General features: G+C 44.0%; 1 protein-coding gene and 3 non-coding genes across 4 annotated transcripts; 1 reads left to right on the forward strand and 3 right to left on the reverse strand.

The window, feature by feature from the left end:
* Nucleotides 1-100: 100 nt before the first annotated feature.
* Nucleotides 101-193, reverse strand: LOC124055104. Its single transcript, XR_006842565.1, has one exon. It is a non-coding gene; the product is annotated as a small nucleolar RNA SNORD14 (small nucleolar RNA).
* A 178-nt stretch (nucleotides 194-371) lies between these two features.
* Nucleotides 372-464, reverse strand: LOC124055105. Its single transcript, XR_006842566.1, has one exon. It is a non-coding gene; the product is annotated as a small nucleolar RNA SNORD14 (small nucleolar RNA).
* Nucleotides 465-668: 204 nt separating this feature from the next.
* On the reverse strand, nucleotides 669-761 carry LOC124055107. Its single transcript, XR_006842568.1, has one exon. It is a non-coding gene; the product is annotated as a small nucleolar RNA SNORD14 (small nucleolar RNA).
* Nucleotides 762-3121: 2360 nt separating this feature from the next.
* Nucleotides 3122-14435, forward strand: LOC124054289 (tripartite motif-containing protein 2-like). The gene is made up of 14 exons (XM_046380101.1): nucleotides 3122-3907; nucleotides 6329-6931; nucleotides 7146-7294; nucleotides 7472-7652; nucleotides 7833-8092; nucleotides 8182-8320; nucleotides 8419-8604; nucleotides 8782-8977; nucleotides 9116-9219; nucleotides 9354-9521; nucleotides 9606-9774; nucleotides 10244-10314; nucleotides 10477-10617; nucleotides 10700-14435. Exons 2-14 carry the CDS (start codon nucleotides 6833-6835, stop codon nucleotides 10850-10852), a joined length of 2016 nt encoding a protein of 671 aa, XP_046236057.1. The 5' UTR covers nucleotides 3122-3907; nucleotides 6329-6832; the 3' UTR covers nucleotides 10853-14435.
* The last annotated feature ends 5066 nt before the right edge of the window (nucleotides 14436-19501 follow it).

Here is a 19501-nt window from a genome sequence, read left to right on the forward strand (position 1 = left end):
GACGCAGATCCTCGCTCGTGGTCGACCTGCGGGAGGAAAGAAATGATGAGCGAACTGACAGACAAAACGTTTCAGCTTAAGGTTACGACTAAAACTGAGCTCGCTCAGACATCCAAGGAAGGTTTGGACCGTCTTTGGTCTGCTGACCTCCGGTGGAAACTACGAATGGCAGGAAATGACATCATCACGGCGAGCTGCAGGCTGTCGCTCATTACATAGTTGATTAAAAGAAAGTAACATACCAGCAACTTCTTCTTCTTCGACCAGAAGCTCAAAGCCCGTCGGCGAAGGTCTTCACCCTGAAAGACGTGTGAAAACAAGTGTGAGCGAGAGGCCAAAGAGAGACTCCATCTTATTCAGCCATTTTCATTTCGCTCAGACATCCAAGGAAGGTTTGGACCGTCTTTGGTCTGCTGACCTCCGGTGGAAACTACGAATGGCAGGAAATGACATCATCACGGCGACAGAGCTTAAGCGCATTAACACGTTTAAAATGTTGTAATCCTGCAGACATACACAGCAGCTTCACGAGCTTCGGTCGTCGCTTCGGGTTGACGATTTCGCTTTGATGGACATCAACAGCAGGGGGACGTCCGTCCTGAGAGAGACAGAGACAACATGAGCTCTGAAAGCAAGAACGTGTGACGAGACAACAAGACTTCTATTGTTCGCTCAGACATCCAAGGAAGGTTTGGACCGTCTTTGGTCTGCTGACCTCCGGTGGAAACTACGAATGGCAGGAAATGACATCATCACAGCAAACAGAAGCCAACACTTCAGGAGACCACAACACTTTGCTGAAAAAGGCTCCAAATTCTGCTCTTAAATGTTAAGGGCTTGCTGCTTTTCTGGCCCACTTTAGAGAATCGTCTTATCGTATGTGTACGTTCACAGGTTATTTACTTCACTGTACTTTCATGTTGATTCGTCAATAAACCAACCTGAAGACAGTACACGTGGTCGGCTCACCTGGGCTCAGGTTGCAGTTCTGCATCTCCAGTGACTCGTCCAATCACCACGTAGCGTGTGAGCGCTGAGCAGCTTCTGTACGGCGCCACCGAAGGTCACGGTCCACGGTAACCCTCTTAGGACGCATCTCGCGTTAGAAAACCAGCCGACTGAAACAGATTTGACGCACAACACAACTCGGTAAGCATGGAGGCGTTTCTCCATAAACACGATAAATCTCTGGGCTACACGCTCAGACATCCAAGGAAGATTTGGACCGTCTTCGGTCTGCAGACCTCCGGTGGAAACTACGAATGGCAGGAAATGACGTCATCACAGCGCAGAAGGGCGCGCGAGGGAAAACCTTTCTAAATGTTCTCTCACCTTGTTGGCCGCACAGGTGAGAGCTCAGAGGCCACGTTGGCATCTTCAGACGATTTAACCTGTGAAGTCTATAAAAAGAAGAAACATCAGTTAATGAGTTCGGCCGTTCATACGCACAGGCCCAAATGAAAACTCTCCGATGTAAATGTGCCAGGCGCACTTGTTTAAAGGTTTGTTTAAAGGTGTGCTGGACTGAACCTCAACGTGTGAATCCCGAACACACGAGGACCCGCTTCAATCTGCCACTGAAGGAAGTCTCTAATCAACTGTTTCAAATTAAATTAATCCAAATTAACCGTCAGAGACGCGCAAAATAAACTCTGACAAACACGACAGTTGAGTGCAACGTGTAAAAACGCTCAACACAATCTACCACCATCCGTTAAATAAACTGCCCAAGTGCGGTAAAAGTCGCCATCTTATACTTGTACACATCGCGATTAATGTGTAAAACTTTGTATTGTGGATTAAAATTACATTTAAAACTATACTTACCGTTAAAGTCACAGAGCTCCTCAGTTGCCCTGCAATCTTGACGCCTCCACAGCTTCAAATGACTCCAGCCGACGCTCACTTCCTTTAGTCCTTTCACGGTGGCCAGGAAACTCCCTCACGGCGCCGTACCGCCACCTGCTGGACGGGAGGGGAAACTGCGCCCTGCACGGCGCCGTTCTTCTTGTTATTCATGTTAATTCAATTCGTTCTGTGAACCTAATGTCGACTCGATAGAATTAATTTTATAAAGTAGAATTTATTAATGAGGCAAATGAAACGATAAATAATTAGTCACGTTATTTGTATGATCATATCATGTAAACTAATGCTAATGTCAAAAATATAAATCCTAATTTTTTATCAGTTTACAAAATGCAAAGTGAATGAACAAAAGAAAATCTAAACACAGTCATTAACTGAAACAGAAGCAGCAGGAGGCTTAACACTGGGTGAGGAACAGCCAAACTCTGCTGCCGAGGTGAGATTGTGGAAGAATTTCATGTCACAGGTCGTACATGAAACAAGGGAGTCATACTGCGTCAGCAAGGTCTCTCCCAGACAAAGATTTCAAGGCAGACTGGGGTGTCAAGATGTGCAGTTCAAGCTCTTTTGAAGAAGCACATAAATCGGAAGATGTCCAGCAGCGCCATCAGCTCAGAACTGGCAGAAACCAGTGGGACCCAGGTACACCCATCTACTGTCCGGAGAAGTCTGGCCAGAAGTGGTCTTCATGCAAGAGATGCAGCCAAAAAGCCAGACCTCCGACACAGAAACCAGGCCAAGCGACTCAACTGTGCATGAAAACACAGGACGTAGGGTGCAGGAAAATGGCAGCAGGTGTTCTGGACTGATGAGTCAAATATCTTGAAATACTTGGCCGTAGCAGAAGGCAGTCTGTTCGCCAAAGGGATGGAGAGCAGTACAACACCGGGTGTCTGCAGGCAACAGTGAAGCATGGGGGAGGTTCTTTGCAAGTTTCATTTCTGCAAATGGAGTTGGAGATTTGGTCAGGATTAACAGTGTCCTCAGTGCAGAGACATACAGGCAGATACTTATCCATTATGCAATACCATCAGAGAGGCGTATGATTGGCACCGAATTTATCCTGCAGCAGGACAACGACCCCAAACGTACAGCCGACATCATTAAGAACTATCTTCAGCATAGAGAAGAACAAGAGGTCCTACAAGGGGAAGTGGTGGTACAGCCCCCACAGTCCTGATCTCAACATCGAGTCTCTCTGGGATGACATGAAGAGACAGAAGGACTGGAGGAAGCCTACGTCCACAGAAGACCTGTGGTTGGTTCTCCAAGAAGAACCGATGCTGTTTAGAAACAAAGTGTGGTCACTCCAATTGTTTTGGTTTGCATTTTATTAATTGATGAAAATAAACTATTAACACTTCCATTTTTGAAAGCATTTAGTTTGCAGCATTGTTTCACATTGTGATAATAAATATGGACATAAACATTATGCTATGACCAAGAATGAATACAAGGAAATACAATACATAATTAAACTCAACGATGAGTTATATATATTTAATTTTATTTGTGTAATGATGTACTGATGTTCAATCAAAGTAATAATTTAAGTACTGGGTCTTTATACATCTTATAATTTGTCAAATGATTTTCATCACAATATACTTAACACTTAAAAGATGACATGATGATAACAAAACTGATTTCCTGTTTCACTCATACTTTTTGATTTCTGTCCGTGCGATTTATTTGTTGATCCAAGTGAGCTCTGAGGGGAGAGAGACCCTGGAATAAACAGAGAGAGAGAGAGCATCATGTGACTGACAGACAGACAGATGGACCAATCACATATCTCCTTTTCCTCTCGCTCCTCATTGGTGGACCAATGGATGCTGCCCTGTTCCTCATCCACCTCCTCAGCGTGGCACCGCTGCTGCTGCTGCAAGCTGCTGGTGTTGCCGTGACGATGATATCCTCCCCCCTCCCACACACACAGCAGAGAGGAGGAGAGCAGAGGGAGCAAACAAGATGCTATCATGACGCGATGGCTTCAGGCCGGAAAACAGAAACATACTCATCGTCTCACAGGATCAGGGTGAGTCCTGCTTCCTGTCTTTAGGGTGGGTGGGGTGAGAGGATGGAGGGATGGATGGACAGATGGATGGATGGATTGATGGAGGAATGTTTAGGGATGACAGCAGCATCTGTAGCATGGTGTGCTTTCCTAAGAGAGGGATGTGGAAAGGAGGGAGGAGTGGAGAGATGGAGGACGGATGGAGGAAATCAGGATGGACAGATTGCAGAGTGAACGAGGACGGAGGACAAATGAACGAACGCAAGCACAAACTGATCCACCTGAGCTTTTCAGAGGGTGTGTGTGTGTGTGTGCTGTCAGGCCTGTTGGTGCTGCACATTAGCATCCTGACTGCTAACAGTAACAGGAGGTACGTCACTCCTGTGGACACAAACTGGGCTCACCCACTCAGATTATTAGAGCTCAGGAAACTGAACAGGAACAGGCTCAGGGGCCAAGGGCCTCAGGGGCCCAGCGGCCCGAGACTCTGTGTGAAGGGCACACATTTCTTGTTGGAAAGTCAAGCACAGAGAGAAGGAAAATGACAAGAACTAAAAGACTGAAGGACGACCACAAAGTGATGCAAAATGACTACAAGGGGATGGAAGTGACTATGGAAGAGACACACAATGACTGAAATGAAATACAAAAAGACAACAAAGAGACACAAACTACCACTCCCGGACCAGAAAAGACGATACAGAGGTGCAAAACAACCACAGAGAGACACAAGAAGACACTAGGGTCAGGGATGTCCCCTAAGTTTTGTCCTGCTGACATGATGGAGGGCAGACTGTGGCTACATGGTCGTAACCTGCTTGACTGTCGTGGGATTTGGTTTAGTTCAGCTTTAAGACAAACATACTGTCATCTGATAGAGATCATCTGCTAATGAAAACACACCAGAAAGAAGGAAAGAAAGGGATCAACTGTGTCTCGCTCTGTTAGTGACAGTTACAAACAGTCACCACAGTATCACAAGCCCCCCCCACACACACACCCATAATCCTTTGCAGCGTTGTACTGCAGAGAATCCCTGAATGAAAGTGTGGCGGAGCAGCAGTGACGTGGATCTGTGTAAAATAAGATAAAAAACAAACAATAACATCAGAGAAAATCGGGAAGTCAGACGGACGTAAAGTGTGTATTAGGCCGCCATCGAGTCGCAGAGGTTGTGTTTTCTGAGCAGAATATCTGAGGGGGGGTGGTGTTAAAACAGGATTATGTACAAGATCAGAGGCAACTCATAATCCAGCCCTTCATAAATGATTCATAAGAATATTCAGCTCGTGAATGAAACCAGGAACAGACGACACAAAGGAGCGTGGATACAACGGGAAGAAAACAACTGACTGAAATCAGAACTGACATTAGGCTTAACGTTAAAGATAAAAAACAAGGAGAAAATAATTGAACTTTTAATTGAAAACTGTGGTCAAAGTCATTAATCCAACAGTGCAGTAAAAACAGAAGGCAGGACTTTTTTAATGACTGTAGGAAGTAATGGATTAATGTTTAAACACTTTAATCACCTTACACAACAACAGTTATAAACCCTGACCATCGTGTTGTTTCGCTGTCGCTCAAGTGACCTCCATATCTAACCAACATCTGCTGATCCAGGATACTGTGATCACTTCTGCTCAGTCAGAACGTGACTGTTATATTTAGGATTTTAGGATTTAAAAAGGGACCAGGAAGCCCCCCCACTCCCAGTGCTGTCTGTTACCATGGAAACCACAGCCTCACTCCCCCGTCTCTCTCCATCACTTTGAAGACATTTCAGTGACCTACATTACGGCTCTGCGAAGCTCTTTATCAGTATGGTACACTTCATTCACTCTGTGGATCATACCATCTGTTTGTTCTGCCCTGACAGAGCGTACCATCTGGGAGTTTATGATGGGGGGTGTGCAGCAAGCGGATGTGCCATCTGGAGGAAACATGGACATTCCTGTGGTGGTGAAGACACATTGTTTATGGGGTGGGGTCCAGCATGTGGTCTGTCTCGTCAGTCTGGGCTTTTCCCATTGCCCTTCATGCAGTCAGGGTTTTCCTGGAGGACCACCTAGTGGTGGTTAGAAGAACTGCAGATATGATGGCTTCCCTTATAATTTCAGCACCTAATTTTGGGTCAATCGAATAATTTCACCCCTAAATAAACTGGTAACAGCAGCAGCACCGCACCAGTGTTCAGTCCATTCAAGAGCTTGTTTGGTGGAAAAGGCGCGATAGTGAAGCTACATGTACATCTCATCTCACTTTTCCATGTGACATTGATGACATCTACAACTCTGTAAGCTTTTTAGATATGTCACCTCCACTTGTTCTGCACTCTCTTCAATCATAAAACAGGACATGGAGGGAAGAGCACAAGTGGTTTTTCAACATCCATCTTATCTGCTTTTCCACCTAATCCTCATCATTCTCTTTTCTCCCCAGGACACAGCAGAGGCTGTTGACACTGTGAGCCCTCTGTGAAGTCCATCAACCCAGAGAAGCTCTTGCTTTTCCCCAAATCTGAAAAGGAATGATTTCTTGGTGTATGAAAGGTTGCATATTGATTGGGGAATAGACAACACAGGGAACCAGAAGGGCTTTCAAATGGAGGATTTGTGGAGTTCTGGATGCCTGGGCCCGCTTCCACCCAACAGGAATGACCAAGTTTCACTGACTACAGGTTCAAATAAAGGGTATCTGGGTGTGTAATCCCCCAGATTTGACTGCAGAACCCTCAGATTATTTAACTTTGACAGCAAAAACCATGCCTTGTGAATGTTTTTCCCTTTCCTCTTGAGCGCACAATGGAATGAAGCGTGAGACCAGGAGTTTACAGGAGTTTACAGCAGAAAAGCCTGCACCTGAACAACCAGGCCTTTCCCCTGGGTGCAGTGTGGAATAAGGGGTGTGTTCGGAGGTTGACCCTCACCAGGCTGCCATTCACAGATGGAGGCCCACCAACACTCCCCCGATAGCAGCAGTGAGGAGTGCACCGTCCTGGAGGCCCTGCCCGGTAGAAATTCCTGCCCACAACACACAGGGAAGGTAGGAATGCATGTCCTACCTTGTGTACAGTCAGGTGCATACTCTGTAGCCTCTGGGATTTCTGGGTATGTTAGTAGCTTAATGGTAATGTCCTGTTCATCACTACTTCCTGCAGTTTCTCTAATTATAAAATCAATCATTTGAAACGCATCATGTTCTGATGCTCTATCCCCTGTTTTTGTCCCTGCTGTCATGTTCACCTTTTCACCTGCAGGTGGCACACCTGTACTGCTGGGCCTGCAAGAGTGTGCTGTGTGAGGACTGTGTGTCGGACCATGTAGAGCACCCCAAGGTGCCCCTCAGCCAGGCCCTGGAGCAGCACCACAGCAAGCTGCAGGAGAGGCTGGGGGCCCTCCAGAACAGGTGCAACGTTGGCATTTTATGTAAAATCTTGAAAAAATCTTACCTCTGAGTCATCCATGATTGCACTCACGTTGATGGTGTTCTGTAAATAAATGACAATGACAGCAGTAGAAAGAAATTTAACAAGCTTTTAACCTCACCTTTAGATTACTGTTTCCCTCCAATTCATCTCCCCAGACTGCCTCAGATTTCAGATGTCCTGTCCCTCGTTAAGGAGATCCTCCAACAACTGACCAATCAGAGAGCTTCCATTGAAGAGGACATCCAGTCAAGCTTCGAGGATCTGCACAAGCAGCTGGATGTCCGGAAAAGTGTCCTGCTGATGGAGCTGGAGGTCACATACGGACTCAAACAGAAGGTGCAAACATCTGGCTGCAGGACTTTAAGAATCAGAACTAATTCATTAATCATTCATTTCATGAGAGCTCATAATCTTTCATCGGTGTAAGAATGCAGCCTCTCTTGTCCCCAGGCTCTTCACAAAGAAGAAAACATCAGTCAACACATCAAACAAATACCACATCTGTCATGTCTGCAGGTCCTCCAGGCCCAGGTGGACAGCCTCACTCGGGGAGAAGGGAACATCATGGCCTCTTGTACCCAGTCTGAGGAGGCTCTGGCTGGGGAGCCATGCGTGGCGAGTCTGCAGGCAGAGCGGGAGCTGCAGCAAAGGCTGGAGGAATTACTCAGCCTCAGCCTGCCATGCCAGCCGGAGGAGAACGACCAGCTGGATCTGGTGATGGAGACCGACGGGTTGAGGAAGTCCATTCACAATCTGGGCACCATCGTCACAACCAGGTGAGACCAACACAAAATATCCACTACTGAAAAAAGCATTTTTGCCTTTGACACCATTTGACTTGCCTCTCCGCCCTTGTATTCTCCAGTGCGGTGGCGAGCCAGAGTGAGGCAATGGGCGCGGGCCTGGAGCAGTGCATTGTGGGACATCCTGCTTCGGTTACCATAGTGACAAGAGACAAGTCAGGGGGGGCCTGCAAGAGTGGCAACGCAATCCTGTCTGCTGAGGTTCATGTCACAGCTTGACTCCAATAAAATGTGGCGGAATCTTGTGGACTCATTCACAGTTTCTTCATATGACCTTGTTTCTGCATTTGTTAATCCAGGTCTTCACCCCAGATGGCAGCATCGTGGATGGTGAAATAGTGGACCACAAGAATGGGACTTATGAGTTTGTGTACACCGTGCCGAAGGAGGGAGACTTCTCATTGGCCCTCCGTCTGTACGACCAGCACATCAAAGGAAGCCCCTTCAAACTGACCGTCAGCAGGCCCTCAGAGGCAGAAGTGGAGGTGGGTGGAGCGTGTGTCTGGGCAGAAAAGTTTTGGAGCCATGTCTTGATTTTCATAAAGATATCAGACAGTCTTTTGAAGACCATCACTTCTGAAGAACAGGGGTCACACCACAAAATTCAAAACCTAAAACTCATGACTGTTAGCAGGGTGTTCTCCCTCCACCTTTGTCTCCAGGTGTCCCCCTCCACCACTACAGCAACCAACTCAGCAGCATACGCCACCCCATCTACGGGCTCCTCTGAGGGGGTAAAGAGACGAGGGAAGTCCCCCGGCCAGAAGAAGAAGGGCTCCAAGAGAGCCAGCAGTGCCCTGGGAACCCCAAGACGCAAAACCCAGAATCCCATTGAGGATGACCTTATCTTCAGGATTGGTGAGATGTCCATTGAAGCCAATGCTGTTATTGAAGTAACAACATGCCTAATTTTTTCTCAGGGTTTAATGTTAACTTACATATTCAACCAATATTACCCAGGACTAACATTTATTTAATTTCTCCTGCTCTCTTCAGGGACAAAGGGGAGGAATAAAGGAGAGTTCACCAACCTTCAAGGAGTAGCTGCCTCCTCCAGCGGCAGGATCCTGATCGCTGACAGCAACAATCAGTGTGTCCAGGTAAAGCACATCCTGTATGGTCCTCAATTCCTCTTGTTTCAGACTTGGTTTCAGGGTTAAGGTTAAATTTAGCTGTAGGTCGAGGAGTTCAAGTGGGTTTATGAGCGTCAAACACGAGTAACTCCACACTCCAGATTTTCTCCAATGAGGGGGAATTCAAGAGTCGTTTTGGGGTACGTGGACGGTCGCCAGGGCAACTGCAGCGGCCCACGGGTGTGGCCGTGCACCCCAGTGGTGACATCATCATAGCTGACTATGATAACAAGTGGGTCAGCATCTTCTCCTGCGAGGGCAAGTTTAAGGTAAGGCTTTGAGCTATTGCAGGGATGGAGGATGGTTTTTCAAGTTGTTCTTCTTTCTCATTGATTGGTTTTGGCATCCACCAGGCAAAGCTCGGCTCTGGTCGACTTATGGGGCCAAAGGGCGTGTCCGTGGACCAGAATGGTCATGTGATTGTGGTTGACAACAAGGCGTGCACTGTCTTCATCTTCCAGTTAACTGGCAAGCTCATCACCAAGTTTGGCAGTCGAGGCAACGGTGACAAGCAGTTTGCAGGTAGTGTTTGTTCTCAAACAAAGACTGTCCAGAAAAGTCCCCCACCCCCCCCAAAAAAAGAGAAAAAAACCTAAAACCCACAAGAATAAGACTGACAGCCATGCAAGTCTGGAATGTTTTAAAACTTTACTATTATCTTAAAATTATAATTATCAAATTATAATTATTAATAATTATTTGCCTGCACCCCTCATGTTTGTTACAATTGGTAAAGTCCTAAAGCTCCAGGTACACAGAAACAGCCAGCTCAAGTTTCTCCTCCAAGATGATTGCTTTGATTGCTTTTCTGCTTTTTCAATTTGAAGCATTTCATCCGGAACAGCGAGGTGCTCTCTGACTGCAAAAACTGCACTCAGTCTCAGCATAGGAAGTGGTTCACATGTTATCTGGTATCAGTTGAAGTGAACAGTGAGTTAGATGAACACCACTGACAATATATTTTTGTTGTTTCTGCACTCTCTTCCTTAAGGTCCACACTTTGCAGCAGTGAACAACAACAACGAGATCATTGTGACTGACTTCCACAACCACTCTGTCAAGGTAAGGCCTCACTGGCAGAACACTAACTTCTGGTAATGTTCCCCTGCTCTGTTTAGAACGAACTCATACCAGTAAATTAACAGGTGGGTATTTAATTTGGTGCTCAAGGGTCCTTTAACAGGACAGTAATATGGAACCTGATAAATTTCTCTGTCATGGCAGGTTTTCACCCCCGAGGGAGAGCTGGTGTTGAAGTTTGGCTCCAACGGTGAGGGAAACGGCCAGTTCAACGCTCCCACTGGTGTAGCTGTGGACATTAATGGGAACATCATTGTAGCTGACTGGGGCAACAGCAGGATTCAGGTACAGCAGGGCCTGTATGAAGTCCCTTGCCGTGAGAGTTTTTACTAAAGACATGTTTTCCCCTCCGTTGAAACATTTCCAGGTGTTCGATGGCAGTGGCTCCTTCCTGTCCTACATCAACACATCAGCGGACCCCCTGTATGGACCCCAAGGTCTGGCTTTGACCTCAGACGGACACGTGGTTGTGGCCGACTCTGGCAACCACTGCTTCAAAGTCTACCGCTACCTGCAGTGACGGAGGCTTGTATGGAGAAACGGAGTGGAGGCTGCAGAGATGGAGGGGAGGAGCAGTTGCTGAAGTGGACTGATTTGGTGCACGATGTCAAACCCAAGAAACCACTGCATGAACCGATGCCTACAACAATGGAAGGATGGGTGGAGGACAAATAGGAGGAAACAAAGAAGAAGGATTAACTATTGTTATATCATTAGACCACACATTGAAAATATGGTGATTTTCATCAATGAAAACATGAAACATGAAACAGCGGATAGCAGAAAATATTGGAACAAAGAACTACAGTGTCTTGGAAAGATGGCGGATTCAAGAGTTTGCTGACCTCAGGCAAATTTGAGAAATATTGAGGAATGGGGATGGGGAAAACTAAACACAGTTATGCAATAACTAATCCATGTCAAATTCTACAAGTCTCTCTTTCTCCAAGTTTGGCATCAGTAGAAAAGCTGAAGAATGGATGAAACAAGACTTTAACAAAGAAAGGAAGAACAAATAAAAGTGGATAAGAAGAACACGTTTGGAGAGGATTGCTTCCTCAACCCACAATGGGGTGAATGATGGATAAAGGGATAAAAGAAGTATTAAAGGCACGAATGAATACATAGAGGATGGTGTTTTGGAAAGAATGGATTGGAAGATCAATTCTCTGCCTTCTCTTATTGTATAATAATGGCAAAATAATGGCCAATGAGCTAAAAGAGGTCTTCGTCTTGGTTTGACATCGTTTGCTCCTCCAGGTCATTTACCACAGACTTCCTGTATGGCTTCTATAGTCTGTGTTTGTACACCAACAACAACTCTAACACTTGGAAGCTAACATTAGCTACCAACTCTCAGAGTTTTTGTTAAAGTGCCCTTGAGCAAAGTACTTGACTTCAAGGTGGTCCAGCAGCAGAGAACTGTGGTTGTACGGGGAATCTCCCAGCAGAGAATGTGTAAATCTGTAAATACAAAGAGTGGACATCCTCACCCAGCCAAATTTCTATTGAACAGACTAATCTATTCTGCAATGGGCATGAAAAATGTATTACTAGCCTGTTGTCCATTGTTTGTACGTGAGGACTGTCTCATTATGGAATGTTGATTTTGTTTCTTGCCATATGCTAGCATTCTTTAAGTCTTAGGCAATAGTGTCATGAGTAGAAATGATTGCTTTGCTGTCCTTCTGACTGAATGATTGGTTTGATGGTTGCTCTCATGAGCAGCATCGTCTATCTATGCTTGGTTTGAGTGTTTATATATTTTTCCTGGAAATCTGTTGCAAGGAGGAAAATAAGTCTTTAAATCTATACTATATATTTGTGAGAATACCTTTAATAATATGTCAAATTCATTAACATATTTGGGATCGATAACATTTTTACACACTCATTTCTGTGTGGCATTGTGTTTTGTTTTTCCAAAAAGTGTTCTGCCAAGAGCCACCTACTGTGCGATAATTGGCTGGGAACAAAAGATAATTGCTTTGGTTAAAGTAGGAACTCACAGGCCAATCACAGCACTGCAAGCAGGGAGGGAAAAAGAAAACAAAAAAATAAATGAATAAAATAAAAAAAGGGAGTCTGTGGGAAGAAAATGTTTTAGTTCATTCCTTAACATTGCCAAGGACTCTGAAATGCTTGAAGAATTGCTGTCTGTTAGCTAGCTTGTACAATTTCACACATACTGTCATAAACCATAAAACAATGCGTCTGTGCTCTGAAAAGCATGCTTCTGTATTATGTGACAGTTGACATCAAATAAACCACTGCAGATTTCAACTGTAAGATCCTATTTTACTAAGAGTCCACCCTCTGCTAAGAGGATTTACAGCAATGTTCAGTGCAGTAAAGGACACAAGGTAAACGTGATATTGCAAAGCATTTACAAATTACCTTTGGAAAAGTGCTATGTGACAGTGGTAATAGTGATACAAAGCATTTACATCAACTATTAGAGACAAAAGGACAGCATGACTCACGTCAACATTTGGTGGGACAGTTTTAATTTCGATTATAAATAAAACATCTTTGTCAACTAACAGATGCTTGTTGTAGATCATAATGTTGTCTGTTAGTCCACTGAAGCAGGAAGAATAATCAATAATCAATATCATGGCTATATTATGTTCACAACTGGTCAAATATTTTTTGTAAATTTAATGTAAGTTATTACTACTACTGTACTACTACTGTATTTATTTCTTTATTTATTATTTTTCTATCTATATTGCCATTTGATTGTGTTACACCATGTGCATTGAAATTCTTAAGTGCCCATTATATTTCTTCTTTATGTACATTTTGTCAGTTGTGTTGAATGCTGGTATTTGCCACATTTTATATCAACTGTTGTACTTGAAATTTAAACCATATTTTTTTTTCTTTTTCTTTTTTGTTCATGTTTCTGTCAAATGAAAATTGCTGTGGGAGGTAAAATAATCAAGCTATCCAGTTAGAAAAAGCAGCTTGTCAGCACTGCATTTCAGATTGGAACCAATGGACGTGTTTAGCGCAAAGCTAATATCTTAGCTGTATCAAAGACTACAGTAGTTTATAAACTAGGAGCTGTTCAGTGTGTTTTTTCGGAAACGTTGTCTATCAGTGACAAAGGGTTTAACTAATTTGTTAACTCAATAGCTTTTATTTGTAACCATTTCTTTTCTTTGAGAGACAAATCAGTTTTTGAAAGCAATATGATAAGTGTTGGATACAAATAACAACAAAATCAAAGTTGTCGGCGTGCTAAAAAGGAGTAAAGTGCATTCTCGGGCATCAACAGTAAGCTGTGAAAAGATTTTGTAATTTGTTAGCACTACTGATTGTTTCAACAAAATCAGGATGTTTGACATTTGTTTTGTAAAGTGATCTGTTTGCTGGAGATTCAGCCTTAATGCCAGTCATACATATGAATGTTGTTTAAGAGTCGATATGATGGAATTGCCTTCTCACTAATATTGATTTGAAATTTCAGACATCAGTAAGAATTAGCCAGTAACCATTTCAAACAAAGAGCTCATTTGTTGTTGACTGCACATCCTTTGGAGGAAGTCTGATTTTTTTCACGTCAAAGAATGTTTTAAAAAATCTTAACTAACATCATAGAACATATTAAATATTTACACATGCAGTTTGTTTCACTGTTGGTTCACACCACAAGGCAAACAACGTCGTACATGAATTTGTTTTTTTCCTCAAATGGATCTGCAGCTTTTTATAGCACAGATCAGTTTGTCCCAGTGTTACTTACCTGCTGTTTCTCTCTCTGTATTTGCTGTCGTGTCTGTTCACTGGTATGGACCGTCTCGTCAATACACACACACACAGTCAACAATAAAATAAAGCATCGATTCCTGAATGGCAGTCATCTCTGGTTTGGTTTTATGAACATTTTACGCATAATGAGGAACTGCTGCTGTGACTGGGATCACACTTACTAAAACAACAACAACAAGCTGTGGAGCACAGCTGGACAGATGAAATAAATAGGAAGAAGAAGAAGAAGAAGAGTCAGCTTTATTGACAGTATATATATTTTTACATACACACACTGAATTCGTCTTCTGCATTTGACCCATCCTTAGTTGAACACACACATGCAACACCCGGCAAATTACATGCAGTGAAACACACACAGGAGCAGTGGGCAGCATCAAGCGCCCGGGGAGCATATTGGGGGGTTAAGTGCCTTGCTCAAGGGCACATCAGCTGGCTAATGGAGGGGTGGGGACATTTTTCGCATTAATCACTCCACCACACCCAAATTTTTCCTGCCCGTCCAGTGGGGGAATTGAACTGGTGACCCTCCGATCACAAGCCGCTTCTCCAACCTCTAGGCCACGGCTGCCCCCATATAGACCCTGATCCCTGAGGGCGTGGAGGTATCACGGTGCTCCAGGCCAATGTAATCTACAATGTGTCGACAGGTAAATACTCCACTATGCGGCCTGAGAGACGACCAACATCACAGGGATCACCCGCATCTTCTGCCTGCTGCAAAATGCTAAGATTCTAAGAGAGGCCGTATCCAGACGATCCGGAGATCCGCAATGTGCCCTCTTGACAGAGTGGCTTTGTAGTAGGTCAGAGGACACGGCTTCTTCACAACACTTGACTGCTACAACTCAGCAGCTGAACTCACCACAACAGGTAGAAACAAACCCTGTACCCCCAGCCCTTAGTACTCAGGTCACCAATTCCCTCGCCCACTCTTTTCCCCCACTACGCTGATTATCAGCAATTCAGTCAGCTTCTTCAATGCAGCTACATGATGCTCCCCTGCAGCCACGGTCCCAGCCATTCTGGAAAAACTCCTGGGGCTGCTGTGCTCACTCCCATCCTCGATCAAAAGACTAATTATTCATATCGGGTCAAATGACACAGCTCGCCAACAATCCGAACTGAAAAAAAGGGAATTTAATAACCGTTTCAGCTTCTTACAGAGTTCTGGGAAGTCTGTTTTTCTGTCTGGTCCTATCCCCACATTAGACCGAGGAGTTGGCCATTTCAGTAGGATTCTCAGCGTCCACACCTGTCTCCAACATTAGCTTCATTGAAAAATGTTAATTAATTCTGGAAACCTTTTTTAGAACTGATGGAGTCCACCCAAACAGACTAGGTAACAGGATGTTAGCGGCAAACATACAGCACGTTGTACAATCCTCTACACGTGACTGACTGAGACAGAAACTCTCACATTAAAGATTAAAGTGACATATTTTGTCATTGGAGGGAACTCACTCCAACGAAATTTGTTCTCTGCATTTAACCCACCCAAGTGACGTGCACACACACACAGCAAACCCAGGGCAGTGGGCGACCGCGTGCAGCGCCCGGGGAGCAGTGGGGGTTAGGTACCTTGCTCAAGGGTACCTCAGCCATGGACACCGGGACGGGGAATCGAACCAGCGATCCACCGGTTACGGGTCCGACACCCTAACTGCTGATCCACGACTGCCCCACATCAGTCTACGATGCCATCTCCACATACCACTTCTTCTCTCACCTGAAGCAAAATACAAACCATCATCACAGATAGGGGCTGCTGTCCAAACTCCATGAGAAAAAGGTGTACATGCCTTAATAACCTTCACCAGCTTCTCCATACCCCTAAAAAACCCCTATGCTATTCCTTCTACAGTGAGGTCATCCAGGAGTAGCTGCCCTAAATCCTTTTACATTTCAGTTAGAATTACAACTAGATTATTTTTCACCATTCCTTATAGGGCTCGAAAGTGTGAGTGGGAAGCGGAGTGGGAAAACCACAATGTATTGTGGGCTTTGCGGGCAACTGAAAAGCGTGTTTATGTGTTTTACGTGTTTACAATGCATTCTGAGATCACGTACCATTTCGATCTCCATATTCTGTGTTTCCAACTGCCAGGTCTGAAAATCTGATTACAATTAATTGTCGAAATCTTGTTCTGGCCAAGCCCCCAACTCCAACTGCCTTTGCCCTTCTGAATGCACAGTCTCTGGCAAAGAAATTATTCACTTTTAATGATCTCATCACAAACCATAACCTTGATTTCTTGTTCCTAACTCAGACCTGGCTTAAACCTGAGGAGTGCGCCCATATCGTCGAGATCTGTCCACCCAGCTACAATTTTCTGACTGCCCCTAGACTAACAGTTTTTAGGAATACTTACTCCTGTATCCTGTATCAATAATATCAACGACCATGTAGCCTGGTTCAACAAGCTGTGTACATCAGCCCTCAACCTCTCTGCTCCCTTCACGTCCAGAACTGTTTGAGTCACCAATACAACCCCATGGATAAAAAGAATTAAGAAGAAAGAATTACTGCTCTCCCTGAACCAGACTATCAAAGATGCTCAAGCCATCTATTTCTCGAACCTAATTAAAAGCAATAGACACAAGCCAGAGTTTCTGTTTGATACTCTCCTCCACCTCCTGCCACACCCATCTCTTCACCAGGTAATTCTGAAAACTTCCTATCCTTTTTTAAAAATAAGATAAATGGGTGGAGGTCCACATTTTCACCACTCATCTTACTCCCTTTGAAACCCCACCAGTTCTTTTCACGGAATTTGCTGCAACTACCCTGAAGACCCTTTTCGACGTTGCAAGTGATTTCAATTCTTCAACCAGTCCAAGTGACACTGTTCCTACAAAACTCCAAAAATACTACTACTACTAGTACTATTTGTCCGTACTTTCGCCCAATGTCAACTATTCACTCACTTCTGGAATAGTACCAAACTATTTTGGAATTGCCAGTTCAGCCACTCCTGAAAAAACCCTCTATGGACTCATCACAACTAGAATATTACAGACCAATCTCAAAATTGCCATTCCTATCCAAAGTCCTGTTAAAAATAATAACAGAACAACTATACCAAAGCTCATAAATACACTGGGACATGGTGAACATGACCTTCACACACTGTTAACAGCAGTTATATTTATTAGTCGTCTTCTCATTGTTAACCTTCAGACTTGTGAGGTGCGGACTTGATCGTTTTGCCCAGATTAACCCTGACCCTCTATCGTTACCAATGACAGGAAAAGCAAAAGGAAAGCAGGACTTTAGTGACAGAAAGGTCAGTGTGATAGCATCAACAAACTTATTTCCCTTGCATAAACATCAATACAACTTAGTTTCTGTCTCCATTTTTCCTGAGCTCACCCACGATCCCCTGCAGTTTGAGAACAGCTGCGTGTTAATAAACTCATACTTCTTAGAAACAGACTTGCATGCTTTAGTTTCCTGAAGGGCTGCATGACAGTGAACCACTCTGGCTGCATTTTAACATTCTTTCAACTTGTCAGTCCACTTCCCTGAGGCACACTGTGAACATAACTCAATCTACCCTTTTAACAAACACCCTTCATTTCAAACCGATCGGTCCTCCCACATTACATTACAGAAGTGACAACAGTGACAGTTATATTTACTACATCACATTTGCAGGAATGTGTTTCTTGCATATTTCCTATATGGTGCTTTAAAGGCTGCTGCTTTCATCTTATGGGTATGACAACCTAAACCCTAAACCTCAGGTACACGTGACATCTTTGTCAGGTGTCTAACTGGCACATCACATAGGCCGAACAGGCATATGCTGCAGCTACTCAGAGTGCTTTAGAAAAGTCTTCTGGTTCCTTAGTTTGTATATCTGAACACCAACCTGCAGGGAGACAACACTGCAAATGTGCATTTGGTTAAACGAAGAAAATAATGTTTTTTAAAATCAACTTTTTGTTCCAGTTCACTGAAAAAAGTTGAAAGTGAAACATCTGTACAATGTGACATTAGTCCATGAGGCTACAACTGACAACATGACTGATCAGCAAATAATTTAAATCAAAATAAGTTTTAATCAAAGTGAATCACATACAGTTTGGTCCACATATATGGGCACAGGTCTAAGTTTATGGCCTCTGTACACCACTACACTGAATCTGAAATGAAACACTCAATATGTGAGCAAAGTGAAGTCTTTCAACTTTAATTCAAGGACTTGGACAAAAGTGTGGCATTAACCATTCAGGAATTAGAGACATTTTCATACACACACACCCATTTTTGGTGGCTCATGAATGATAGGACCAACAAAGAAATACAAAAATATAGGGATTGTTTTTAATACTTGGATGAAAATGCTTTGCGGTCAATGACTGTCTGAAGTCTGGAACCCATGGACATGACCAAGTTTCCTCCTTTGAGATGCTTTGTCAGGCCTTCACTGCAGCTGCCTTCAGCTGTTGCTTGTTTGTCTTTCTTTCTGTCTTCATGTCTTCGATCAGTGAAAAACAGGTGACTGACCTTGCCAGTGAAGAATGTCTCATTTCTGTGCCTTGAGAAACTCTTGGATTGCGTTTTCTATGTGTTTGGGATCATTATCCATCTCCAATATGCAATTTGGCAGAATCCGAGCTGCCCTAAACACTTCAGAATTCATCCTGCTACTTTTAACAGACTCCTTGTCTTTAAGGAAGACAGGAAGTCAAGTGTCCTGTCAAAGTCAAGAGTGTTATTGACTTGGGTAAACGTTGTGAAAAGGGTTTTCTTCACCACTCCTGCCTGTAACTCGTGCCATTAGAATCACATGCTTTGACATGTAGACTGCAGGGGCCAGGGATTGAACCACCGGCCTTCCGACTGGTGAACCTCCTGAGCCACAGCCACCCGTACATGTTGTAGGCTACCAGTAGGTCTGACAGGCGGTTTACGAAGTTTGTGTCAGTTGGGTTTTGGCTTAGTGGGTTTTAATTCTGCTCACCAGCAGCAGAGGGACGCTGACTGAGACCCAAAGCCTAATGTGTCAAAACACTCTGGAACAAATAATCAGACATGAATTTTGGTTTTCCACCATTTACTGACTGATGAAGGAGCAGCACTGAGTTCTAAACTCTCTGTTCTGACTTCCACTCTTTCAGAGAACTGATCGAGAATCAATGCACGTGTTGCTTCTATATTGATCACCAGACATCAATACATCTCTGATTATCTGCTTTAACTTTAATGCCTTCAGTCTAAATAATGAACAGTAAAGCTGCGTTCAGCAGGTGCACGACACTCGTCACTCACAACCACATGTAATTATTTCTTGCTCAGTTACATTCCTCCTCAGCTGTGTGACAGCCATGACTCTGTTCATATATAATGAGTAATGTGTGGAATTTTTTAATTATGAACAATAAA

This window comes from Scatophagus argus, chromosome 23 (genome assembly GCF_020382885.2).
Source record: "Scatophagus argus isolate fScaArg1 chromosome 23, fScaArg1.pri, whole genome shotgun sequence".
Taxonomy (NCBI): domain Eukaryota; kingdom Metazoa; phylum Chordata; class Actinopteri; family Scatophagidae; genus Scatophagus; species Scatophagus argus.